Source organism: Schistocerca cancellata, chromosome 4 (genome assembly GCF_023864275.1).
Source record: "Schistocerca cancellata isolate TAMUIC-IGC-003103 chromosome 4, iqSchCanc2.1, whole genome shotgun sequence".
Lineage (NCBI taxonomy): Eukaryota > Metazoa > Arthropoda > Insecta > Orthoptera > Acrididae > Schistocerca > Schistocerca cancellata.
Genome location: NC_064629.1, coordinates 287079250 through 287092773, shown reverse-complemented (window position 1 = coordinate 287092773; position 13524 = coordinate 287079250). Strand labels below are relative to the sequence as shown.

The 13524-nt window shown below is 38.2% G+C and overlaps 1 protein-coding gene across 2 annotated transcripts in view; it reads left to right on the top strand.

Moving 5' to 3' along the window:
* The window catches only part of LOC126183421 (serine/threonine-protein kinase Pak), a 113103-nt gene extending 100864 nt beyond the window's left edge, over positions 1–12239 (top strand). For both annotated transcript variants that reach the window (XM_049925372.1, XM_049925373.1), the window contains exons 10-11: positions 4040–4184; positions 8126–12239. In XM_049925372.1, the coding sequence (XP_049781329.1) occupies positions 4040–4184; positions 8126–8154 (174 nt within the window). In that variant the 3' untranslated portion in view covers positions 8155–12239. The remainder of the gene's footprint in view (positions 1–4039; positions 4185–8125) is intronic.
* Positions 12240–13524: the final 1285 nt, after the last annotated feature.

Below are 13524 nucleotides of genomic sequence, written 5' to 3'. Positions count from 1 at the left end.
AGAATATTAATTGTCTCAAGGGTGCTGATTAGTGATTTTTCAATCCCACTTGTAGTTTTGTACTTTCTACATTCATTTTATTTGTTGTGTTCGTTCTTATTCATACTCAATGTTTGAACATATACAGTTAATTTGTATTTTGGTGGAGTTTCAAAAATGAATGGACACATCAGTTAACATGGTGGAAGATACAGGAGAATGAGTTACTTGTGAGTAGAGAATCTACAGGGTGTTCATAAAAGAATGTCCTAGTTACAAATTTGAATAGTATCAACTAAGTGTTTAGCCGGCTGGAGTGGCCGTGCGGTTCTAGGCGCTACAGTCTGGAACCGAGCGACTGCTATGGTCGCAGGTTCGAATCCTGCCTCGGGCATGGATGTGTGTGATGTCCTTAGGTTAGTTAGGTTTAATTAGTTCTAAGTTCTAGGCGACTGATGACCTCAGAAGTTAAGTCGCATAGTGCTCAGAGCCATTTGAACCATTTTGAGCTAAGTGTTTTGTGTTTGTTCAAGGTCGCAACTAAAGAGTAACTCAAACATGTTTATAAAACCACATGCATGAGTACTGTCTTGTTGTTTTTCCAGCTGCAGCACCACATATGCAAAATGATGTCTGAGTTTAAATCGTTTTGTGTTCTGCATGTTGCTAAGACTGAATCTGTAATTTCAGTTCAGTGTGCATTTTGTTTAAAGTTTAATTTTGATCCCCCATGTGGCAAAAACATCTGCTGATTATATAGTCAATTTGAGATGGCCAGATGGATGCATAAATGGAAAAGTTTGGGACACCGAAAAATCTGAAGAGAATGTTGACTTTTGTCGAAGCATATTTCCTTCATAGTTCTAAGAAGTCTGTTCCAAAAGCAAATCTTGAAGTTCAGTTGCCAAAGATGACCATGTGAAAGGTTTTATGAAAAAGTTTACCCATGTCCATACTGGTTACAGTTGGTATGTGCTTTAAAGCCAGGTAACTATGTTGTATGTTATAACTTCCCAAGAAGATGACTTTCTTGAGCGTGTGGTGTTCAGTGATGAGACAACTTTTTGTCTGTAAGGGTTAATCAAATGAGACGGATAGGAAAAAAGTAAGTAAAATGTTCGTTATTTCAAAACCAGTTGCCGTAACTTTTGATAATTTCAAAACAAATTGCCATAACTGTTGATATACACTCCTGGAAATTGAAATAAGAACACCGTGAATTCATTGTCCCAGGAAGGGGAAACTTTATTGACACATTCCTGGGGTCAGATACATCACATGATCACACTGACAGAACCACAGGCACATAGACACAGGCAACAGAGCATGCACAATGTCGGCACTAGTACAGTGTATATCCACCTTTCGCAGCAATGCAGGCTGCTATTCTCCCATGGAGACGATCGTAGAGATGCTGGATGTAGTCCTGTGGAACGGCTTGCCATGCCATTTCCACCTGGCGCCTCAGTTGGACCAGCGTTCGTGCTGGACGTGCAGACCGCGTGAGACGACGCTTCATCCAGTCCCAAACATGCTCAATGGGGGACAGATCCGGAGATCTTGCTGGCCAGGGTAGTTGAGTTACACCTTCTAGAGCACGTTGGGTGGCACGGGATACATGCGGACGTGCATTGTCCTGTTGGAACAGCAAGTTCCCTTGCCGGTCTAGGAATGGTAGAACGATGGGTTCGATGACGGTTTGGAGGTACCGTGCACTATTCAGTGTCCCCTCGACGATCACCAGTGGTGTACGGCCAGTGTAGGAGATCGCTCCCCACACCATGATGCCGGGTGTTGGCCCTGTGTGCCTCGGTCGTATGCAGTCCTGATTGTGGCGCTCACCTGCACGGCGCCAAACACGCATACGACCATCATTGGCACCAAGGCAGAAGCGACTCTCATCGCTGAAGACGACACGTCTCCATTCGTCCCTCCATTCACGCCTGTCGCGACATCACCGGAGGCGGGCTGTACGATGTTGGGGCGTGAGCGGAAGACGGCCTAACGGTGTGCGGGACCGTAGCCCAGCTTCATGGAGACGGTTGCGAATGGTCCTCGCCGATACCCCAGGAGCAACAGTGTCCCTAATTTGCTGGGAAGTGGCGGTGCGGTCCCCTACGGCACTGCGTAGGATCCTACGGTCTTGGCGTGCATCCGTGCATCGCTGCGGTCCAGTCCCAGGTCGACGGGCACGTGCACCTTCCGCCGACCACTGGCGACAACATCGATGTACTGTGGAGACCTCACGCCCCACGTGTTGAGCAATTCGGCGGTACGTCCACCCGGCCTCCCGCATGCCCACTATACGCCCTCGCTCAAAGTCTGTCAACTGCACATATGGTTCACGTCCACGCTGTCGCGGCATGCTACCAGTGTTAAAGATTGCGATGGAGCTCCGTATGCCACGGCAAACTGGCTGACACTGACGGCGGCGGTGCACAAATGCTGCGCAGCTAGCGCCATTCGACGGCCAACACCGCGGTTCCTGGTGTGTCCGCTGTGCCGTGCGTGTGATCATTGCTTGTACAGCCCTCTCGCAGTGTCCGGAGCAAGTATGGTGGGTCTGACACACCGGTGTCAATGTGTTCTTTTTTCAATTTCCAGGAGTGTATTTATCCCACTGTGAGACTGGCCAATAACTTCGTGGTAAAATATTTGTGGTTGCCTAAGGAACCTTGATTGTACACAGGTGTACACCATTTCTTCGGTAGCAAATCGACAGCCACAAATGTCTCTTTAGGACTCCAAAAATATGGAAGTCGCATGGGGAGAGATCAGGACTGTATGTGCCTTACTCTAAGCAACCTTGGCAACATGTGGATCCACCAACATGTTGCCTAGGTTGTTTAGAATAAGCTGCATAAGTTTCAGTGTGAAGCCCTTACAAATCCTCCATACAGTCCAGATCTCTCCCCATGCTATTCCCGCATTTTTGGAACCCCGAAGAAAGATATTCATGGCCGTCAATTTGCTTCAGACGAAGTGGTGCACGTGTAGGTACAATCATTCCACAAGAGCACTGATCATCTTGTCTCGCAGTGGGATAAAATGTATTAACAGTTGTGGTGATTACTTTCCAAATAATAAAGTTTACTTACTTTCATCGATCTGTCATGTTTTTTATTTGACAGTCACTTGTAAGTGGAAAGATAAATACTCATAATGAAACTTCCTGGTAGATTAAAACTGTTTGCGGGACCATTGCCTTTATCGGGAAAGTGCTACCCAAGCACAACTCTCAACCCATCCTCACAGCTTTACTTCTACCAATACCCACAATTTTTGTATCTGGGAGTCAGAACAGCCTTATGGATTTGCCCAGTATCAAAGCTATTTCCCAAAATTAATTTCCTGGGCTTGCTGTGACGTCAGGCTTAGGAAAATTTTTTGTCCTTACTAAAACCACTGTAATGGGGATGGCATATGTAGATTGTTGGGGTGGCTTATGTGGATATGTTGCAAGAAGGACTGTTTCCCTAGTTATAAGATGACCATGAAGATTTTATTTGGCAACAAGATTGAGCTCCTCCCCATTGGCATATCTTTGTCGAAGTCTCTGACTGTTGGATTAGTCATAATGTTCAGTACAACAGAGCTCTTTCCAGCTGACCTCATGCCATGTGATATTTTTCCTTTGGGGCTATATGAAAGATTGTGTCTGCATTCTACCACTACCTAATGAATTGCCAGAGTTGAGACACAAAAAGGAAGAGACTATTGCTTCCATTACTCCAGAGTTGTTGACCGTTTGTGACAAACACTAAGTTACTCTCAGTTTTACGAATAATTTGTGATAAATACTCTAAATGAAACTGCTACTATATACCATTTAAAGTGGGACATTCTTTTGTGGACACCCTGTATTCTTTAGTCACAGTACTTAGTTTTTTTAACAGCTGACTAGTACTGCTTTACTGTTTGCGTTTATAAAAAGTAATTTGAAATCTTGAACAGTGTGTCAGCTTTCTTGGCCACTCACGATCTTGTTTATATCTTGCTTGTGTTACATTACCTTGTATTGGAAGTTGTTTTAGATTATATGATGAAATGTGTGTTCTAGGATTTCTTAGACAGCTGCCTACAAGTAGACGTTGACAAACGTGCCACAGCTGATGAGCTTCTGAGACATCCATTCTTGAGAAACTGCATGGAACTTACTACATTAACTCCTCTGATAAAGGCTGCACAGAAAATACTAGGAAAAGGTTGGGATTAATTTTTGATAATCATAACTCACTGAGTGGCATATTTTTACTCTCTGTTCTTTCTCCCACCCCCCTCCACTCACCCTCCCTCCCTCCCTCCCTCCCTCCCTCCCTACCCCCCCCCCCCTCTCTCTCTCTCTCTCTCTCTCTCTCTCTCTCTCTCTCTCTCTGTCTCTCTCTCTCACTCATGTAAATAATACTGAATGATTTTCCATAGAGATTGAATGTTCAGAAGAATGGAAAAATATACGAAATGTAGGATTAGTGAAGTTAAGCTAAGAACAATAGAGAAGAAAGTTAAAAGTTCATTTTACTTTATATACCCAATAGAAAAAATTTAGTTCATATAGCTCAAATTTAGAGAAACATGTTTAATCCATTGTTTAACCCAGCAGTGCACGCGCGTGGTACTTCGTCAGTACAGGCTAGTGCTCTCTCAGACCCTTACAGATTCCATTGGTTTTATTTTACATTATAATGCAGGGAAGTGTTAATAAATGAAGTTGTATCATTACCAGCCACTTTACTATATCCATTTAAAAGAAAAAAAATATATTTTGGTCAAAAGCATTTATGCAAAATGGAGATTCATAAAAATGAGCTGCTATCAAAGTAATGCACATATTCAATGGAACATTTTGTCAGTACAGTCTTGGCATACGATAACACAGTGTTAAAGGCAAATATATTTATTGTGGTTTTCTCAACATGTCTAGTTTTTCTGTTCTTGTTTTTGCAGTCAACACAATGTCCTCATGAGCCCGCGGTTGAACTTCCAGAACTTTTCACACCTCAAAGCTCTCCATTTCTCTCAGTTGCCTTTTTGGCAAGGTTTTAGATATTCGCCTTTAGTGAAAATGGTCTTACAGAAGTGCAAAAGGAAGCTACAATAAGAATTCTCTTCTTCTCAGTCGACCTTTCTTACGTATATTGAAAATAGTAGCAGCATTTATCACAGCTGTGTTCATGTAATAAAATGCAACCATGGCCTTCATGTTTGTTGTTTTTCTAGCTACATTATATGTTGCATTCTTTCATTATCATGTCAGCTCCACCCTTAGTAAGGTTATAGACTGTGATAGTTTCTGGTTTTTATCATTTCCTGTATTTTCACTAATATTTGCGTCGTGATGCGTCATAGACAGAAGTAACACCACTTTATTTTGCTTTAACACATAAGAGAGACTAAGGTGCAATTTTCCTGAAACCCAAACAAATGACTTTTCTTGTCTATTTTAGTGTTATTAAATCCCAAGGGGACTTGCTGCCTATTCTTCTTCAGAGGACGAATGGTGGTAGTCTTCTGTGTCATCAGTGTGTCTGCTAACTCGTAACTTGTGAAATAATTGTCGCAAGCTATGTTGTGCCCTGTAGTCATGATAATTCAGCAGAGTCACTGAAAAAGTTCAGTTGCCTTCTGTCCTGTTTGTATGGCCTTCAGGCTGTTGCCCAACATACATCTCCATGTCAGATGCGTAAGACATTGTACCCTTCACTGCTGCAAAAATCTGTATTCTGTACTTGTTTGGCTTATTGGCATGTATTTATGGATTCTGCACCTTCCATGGAATGCATAAGGTGTTTCATCATCTGTCATGTATTCAGCAACTGTATCAGCCTTCTGAGGGTTTTCAACAAGTAATGCACTGAAGGGGAAAACATCGTTTATGCCCATGGTGAGGTGAAATATTTTAAGTCCTGTGCCATCTGTTCGCCATAAATCTTGTAGATGTGGGCACGCATTACACCAGGGAAGTACAGTAATCTCAGTAAAGACTACATTTCACCTTTATCAATTGTTTGGGAATTTGTCACACTAGAAAAGTTCCTCTGGATAGTTTGAAGGTGCTTATTAGTACGCTTAACCAGTATGTACATAATTTGTTCATCAGAAAACATTTCCCACCACTGTAGTGGATTTGTAGCACGTTTCACAAGCAAATTAGTTAAGATGTTATGAGAACATGTATGTGGGTCCTTTGGTGGAGCATGGGGCTTGCATACTGTTTTGTCTTTACTGACAAACACTCCACTATCTGCACCGTAATCACTGTCTCCTGTTTCATCACCTGATGCTCCTCATTCAGTGTCTCAGAATCATTTTTACATTCTGGGTCCTGTATTTCTTCAAAATCGAATTCTCCACCTTCAGAATCATCAGCTTCCCTTTCAGCCATCACTTTTTTAACCAGCCACCAAATTCTTGCTGCAGTTATAAGACTTACAAGATATTAGAATAAGGAACCAAGCAAGATGATGTCTGTTCTGACACCAGAGCCAATAGTATGTTCATATGTGCTCAGGAATAACCTAAGCAGAGCTAACAACAAACTGACACCAATGCATACCCATGCCCATGATACCCTAGAGCTGTTTGTTGTAAGCAGTCTGGAAGTGCTATTGTTAAAATACCACGTGTACCATACCAAATGACTCATGTTATGCTCACTTGAAGGTACTCAGAAGACAGCTTCTTGGAAGCAATTTTCAGACATTGTATTAATGTGAAAATATTATCCTTAGTCTCATAGACCACTTGCGTGTCCTTATGGGTCAATAGTTTGCACTTTCCTTTTCAGTTAAATACTTCTGTTACATAAGTGCTCTCACAGAAATATCTGTATCTTTACTTTGTTATTGAGATCTTACCGAAAATTACTATGGAATCACCAATCACTATCTGCATTTCAGCTTAGCAAAGATTTTTTGAAGGATATTGATACCTTAGAGTTAAGAGAAGAGATGAAAAGTTGCTGCTTCGTGTTAAAAATGTGTGTTATTTCCATTGGTGTGAGAGTTTACATGTTTGAGATGCTAGTACCCATCAGTTATATGTCTAACTAGAACAGAATACTCTGTAACCCACTTGTAATCATGAAACAAAAGTATTTGTCACTGTGATTCTCCATTTGAAGGAATTGAGGCCAAAGACCACGACACAGGATCTATTTAACACCAAGTTGAATTCTCAAAAACAACTTAATTTTGCTTATACATGTCAGATCTACAACCTATTGGTCTCCAAAAAAAATGAGCAATCACAATTTTTTTTAGTGTGTGTGTTTTGCAGCCAGCATGGGCTAAAATATTTTAGCTTCCAGGTAGAAAGTATTTCTGCATTGTGAACAAGGATTTGATTTGAAAGTTCAGGAAAAAACCTTATAAAATTTGAGAGCAATAATTTATAGAAGCTACTTAATAAAATGGCAATTTTTGTGTCAAATTCTTAAACTTAATCTACGCTTAACATAAACTTACCAAGCTAAAGTTAGAACTGCAATGGTTTGGGGAACTTATACTAATTTTTATGATAATATAATCACAAAAAGCTCTGAGCAAATCTCTTAATTTAGTTGTAATATAAGGGACAAGAAAAGAAATTCAAAGAAGTTTCCTATTCCAATTAAGATAAAAGTATCAGAACATGTTAAAAAGCAGTATTTATGAAAATGATAATCGTGCTGTAGATGTTGATGCCTGTCAAAGTTTTGAATATGCTCTCTTTATACATAATATTCAGAGTAATGGTTCCAGAATTAACATATTAAAAACTGAAATAAGAAGATGATGGCAGCAACCTGCTGAAACCTAGATCTAGAAACTGAATACCCATCAGCTTTATGTGAATAAAAAATTAGTCATTTGCTAGACCAGGAGTGGTTGTCCTGCTCAGAGTTTTAATCCCGTAATTCAGCTGGCTATGAATTTTCTTTTCCCTGCCTTGAAAGTATATTTTACAAAACATTTACTTCAGAAGGAGCCACTGAAGTTTGTGTGTGTTGTCCTTTTTCCATTAACTATATTTAAGAATAAGCACAGCATTAAGGGAAGAGATACTCATAGATACCAGTAGATTTACTACATCAGTCTCTGTGCTTTTTAAATATGTCAGCAACAGATCTTTTTAGCTTACATGTTCTTATGTAAGACAATATTTCCAGGCGCAGGCATCGACTTACTGCACAAATGAAGAATGTCCACTTCCTGGTATTACATTCGTCCTCTGCTCAATGTAAGATAAACTGCAATAATACAATAAACAGATCCTTTCAACTGAATGTTATCACAAAGTACAACTGTTTTAACCTGATGTTTTGTAACAGGTGACATTATCATTTAATGTTGAGATTTTTTTTAATCCAGCTTGAAATGACTTTTATGTTAACTGATGTTTTATTGTTCATGTAAATTCCTACAGTTAATCACAGTTTGTAACAGTAGTGCATAAGTATAATATAGTTCATCATTACTTTCAGTTCATTGACTGAATAAACCGACAGTGGAGTAAAGGAAGAATTTCTCCACACTATTGTGTGCTATTTTGTCTTAGAAAAGTGATGAATTGAGAATCAGTATCAGTTAGTCACAACTGAAAATAGATTGAAGTTGTCATGGGATAACTGAATTTGTGACTGTTCTTATATATCTTTATTCATAGCATTATAACAGAAACTGGAACAAGTAATGTGTTTTAGAACTTTCCCCAGTCACCATGTTTTTACATCCATTACATTCAGTGAGAAAGTTGCACTTCAGTATTTTGTGTAAGCCATTTCAACATAACTGGCTCAGTATGTTGTATATCTTAAACTTATATATATATATATTTTAAGTTTGACTTGTTTTTTTTATATATGTATTTATAGCTGAAAGATCTCTTGTTTAGACGAGAAAGTGCATCTGAAATGAGATTGATAACCATCATTACCTTCAATTCATGTAACTGCTATGGACCAGAATTAAATTTTAACTTAATTGTAGATATTGATTGGTATCCGTTTGAACCTCAATGGTAGTTAATGTGTCAGCATCTTTGACTGATGAGATCCTTGCCCTGTCATAACAGCCAACTATTCATAGGAGGAAACAACATATCAAATCAGTATATACATCATGAGGATAAACTTTTACAAACTTCAACTGTTACTGAGCACAGCCATGTGCTAGTTTCCTTCACTAGGCATCAAGAGCATATGACTTAAAACGATGACTGAAATTAGTGCTCAAACTATTCACTGTTAACATTCTCACTATACGCTTTTAGTAAGAAACTATTTAATTACAATACTGATTTGAAAAAATTAAAATTACACTTTAATTATTTTATGTATGTTATAATTCACTGTTCTTCTGTAAGAGAGACTACAGTGTATCTTAAATTATTGGTAAAGCTTTTGGAACAACACAATGTAATAAAATTGTGGCATTGAGTAGTGTCTTGATGTGACATCACATTACAGTGTGCAAATTTTTATGCATGTAACAAATATAAGAAGTCTTATTTTTCTATATTATTTCCAGTTAGGAATAAATATTGAAACGTGTAATGTATTAAAACGTAACTCAAAGTCAGTCATGTTTCTAATTCAGTTAACTTATCATGATTTGAATTATTTGCAATTTTATGTGATAAAGTGCATTGCACGATGATGAAATAATACAGATTCTCAGTCATGTTATAATGGAATGGTAACTGATTAATAATTTACAGCAGCCAGTCTAAAAATTTGTGAGAATTTTAACTGTTGCACTGAGTCTATTTTAACCACAATATATGGCAACAGAATTTCTTGTAATTCTTCCTGTTGAGTGTGTTGCCTGGATGGGAGGTATGGTGGTTCAGAATTTGTATTCTCTGCACTTTTCATTCTCTTTGGCACTCCTTGAGTCAATTATTATGATGGTATTTTTGTCTTGTTCTCACAGATTTGTACATGATATTCAATAACAAAGAAACCATAACTTCATTTTAGTATTTATAAGGATTTTTCAAATATTAAAGTTGTTTTGATAAGCTAGTGAAGGGCAAGTGTTTCATGAGGATTTGTGTTTATTTGCAACAAACACCATTGAGTAAACACTTACAATTTCAGTATAGAGTATTGCAGTGCTGTACTTAAAATATATTTTAAATATATTCCATATGATGGGACCAATATTATTATAAATTAAACTGTAAATATAGATGAAATCTAATCCCCCCTCCTCCAAATACTTTTTTAAACTATGGCATGGCTGTGATTTAAACCTAGAAAAAAAATGTACATCAGTTTAAGACTGCTTGGTAGGGCTCAAATCAAAATTGCTGTGCATTAAAAATAAATCACTAAAACATATATAGATTATGTGCAGATTGACAATGAGAGATTGCTTCTTTTGGTCATCAGGTTTGCGATTAGTTCATTAAATACAAAAGAACGAACACCACTGGAAAAGCTGAGGCAGTTTAAAAATTCGTTAGCAGAGCTAGTTTGTTACACTCCGATTAAAATAACTTTGTGACTGCTGTTTCAATAAGTTGAGCATTTGGGCCAGCTATCAGCCAATCGCAGATCTTTCTTGGGCTCTTCATGCTCACTGTGTTGCTTGTTTAATAAGTAAGTGCAGAAACTAGCCAGCACGGCCAGTTTCATGGGGAGGTATGGGAACAGTACGGGGCATGCGCCATACTAGCTAGCAACACTGCTTCCCACCATTGACGTGTTAGTCACAAAGTTATTTTATTTGAATTATAAGAACTTAACTTTTGAATTCAGTAATGGTGTTAACGACTACCAGATAGAAATAGTTAACGTGTTAATCATCCTGCATGTGACCTTGTGGACAGTTGTCCTACTACTGTAGGTAATCCCTGGTATAAGTCCCATTTTCCATGTGTCATGCATATTTCACAAATGCAAGAGGAAAAATGCATTGATATAAGTCTTAACCAATTCAGAGACAAGTGACTTGTCTAATCTCAGTGCAAAATTATTACAGATTGATCAGGAAACAGTTTGTACAAGAAAAGGGTGAATAGCGTAGGTGGATGTTGCATACATTTATGTTAAAAATGTGTTTTATATTACCAGCAGAAAGTGACTAAGAAGACACTGATCAGGTGTAGTAGTAACTTGTGGAGGGTCAATTTAAATTCTTACTTGTAATTGAAGGGAAAAAGACTCCTGTGTCAGGTCTGTTGCCATTTCCTTTATTTTCTACTTTTTGTCTCAGTATGTTCCCATATTAGCATTTATTACTCTATCAGCCAGAAAGGTTCACCTTTCTGTCATCATCCCAGTCCACTGCTGTACTTTGCTGATAACAAGACTGACACAGTTGCAGAGTAAAGTTTTCATCACTCCTACTATAAATCTGAGTAGATAATGACTCACCAATAATTGAAGCTTTTATCCATGTCCCCAGGCTGTCATTTCTCCTCCAAATAGATTCTTGTCCTGAATTGTTAAAAATGCTTTTATTCTGTCATGTACCTGTTTTTTTCTAGATGCCAGAAAAATGAAGCTCCCTGCTCTGTTAGAGATTTCAAACTTCAAAAATTTTGCATTTTATTTTATGCTACTTATTGTACTTTAAAAAGAAAACTAGAGACTGCAAATGAAATGAAATTTTTGAAGGCTTTATTACTTTTATACAGGTATTTTGTGCTCTTTAAGTAAGAGCAATACAAACATTGTGTGGATAAAATTACTAGAAATTAAATTTTTGAGTGCTAATTGCTGTTGACAGGTGGTTCTTATGGAAGTTAATATTATGTATGGTTTCTGTTAATACTGAAATTGGAACTTGTTTCAGATTGAATCATTATTGTTCAGTGAATTAATTTTGGCAGTGAACCTTTGAGTTGTATGTAGGGATGCATCGTTACTTAACATTGTGAATCATTGTTACTGTTTATTGATTCTCACTGCCCTTTACTGATCATTAACTGACTATTGCAATGCAGCAGTTAGCATTTTTATGATAAGTCTTGAATTGTCATTTCTTACAAGAAGTTGTTCTACTCTACTGTACTTTCATCAGCCTACAGAATATAACACTCTACTGTGCAGATTGTAGACAGATTTAAAGTAAATGGACAAATGTTTATTATTTGGGCATTAATTACGCATCACATGTAGTGCTTTTGAGTATCATGTGTGTCTGCTTTGTTCTGCAGGTTTGCTCAAATATTTTGTTGTATTAAGTTGTTGTTATGTAAATAAAATGAAATGACCTGGACCAAAAATAAAATGAAATGACTACTTTTTTTTTACCTTCTCATAATGTCTGTTTATATCATAATGTGAAATATATGTATAATGTATATATCTTCTGTTTTTCTGTTTCCCTAAATCACTTCACGTGACAACTTTTATGGTTCCTGCAATGAGGTCACAATTGATTCCTTGCATACTCTTATCAAATCCAAAGTGGTGCTGTGTCTGCTGACCTAGATGTTGTTCAGAAATTGAACTCCAACTCTCTTTCCTTAAATTTGTGTCTTTAGGCCACAACTGTTCAAGCTCATCCTACATTATGAAGAAGTACATAAACTGACTTACAGAAGAATTCAAAAAAGCTTAAATAAGTTGTACACATTTATTTTTGCAGGGCAGCAAATTTGTTATGGTGATGTTCACAGCAATTGAGATAAGTGTAACTGTCTTCAAATAGATTTGTGAAGAACAGACAAGTAACAACAGCAGTGAACAGATCCACAAATATTGTCCAAAGTCATATGGGAATCGGAATTTGCAAGTAGAGTGTTTAATAGATATGGGATGCAGCATTGTGATGTGTGGTAAGTTGGAAATTTGAGTCAGTCAGGGACCACGTCTGGATGGCCTAAGCGGTTAAGGAAATGATACATAAGAAGTGGTAAATCCGGGTTAGAGCTCTGCTCTGGCACAAAGTTTAACTTTTGCCATTGCATTACCACAATGCCCTGTGTCTAGATTTCCCATCCATTCTTTCCTTTTCTTTCACGTTCCCACGTTTCTTGTTTACAGATGGGAGTTACATAATGTGTATCACAGCTGTGGATTCCGTGTGGCGTCTGTTCTTTCGGACATGTGCAAAAGAAGACATCACACCCTCATATCATTGATTTGCCTCAATGGGCTATGAATGCATCACCTTCAGTGTGAATGCACAATCATGTTTGACTTCATGCGGGAATCTCAAAATAGTGAGCAAAGGGAACACAGATGGGGACTGCAGACAGATGGCTCTAGGTGAGAATGTGGGTTGGCTGAGGGGTGTACCAAGGTAGTCCACACAATTGCAATGAACACTTTGTCCTGGTGGCACAGTGGTTAATGTAACTGCCTAGTAAGCAGGAGATCCTGGGTTTGAATCCTGGTCCGGCACACATTTTCACTCGTTACTACAGAATTCACATAAAGTTTCAATGCAGTTGATATGAATTCATTTCCTTTCCTTCCTAACCCCTATCCCACCTCCACCTTAAGTTTACATAATCTCAAAGGCCCTTAATGGACACATAACAGATAAGAAACACAAATGTTCCCAGAATTGTAAATGAAACCTTATATCAGCTCTCCGTACCTGGTTCTCC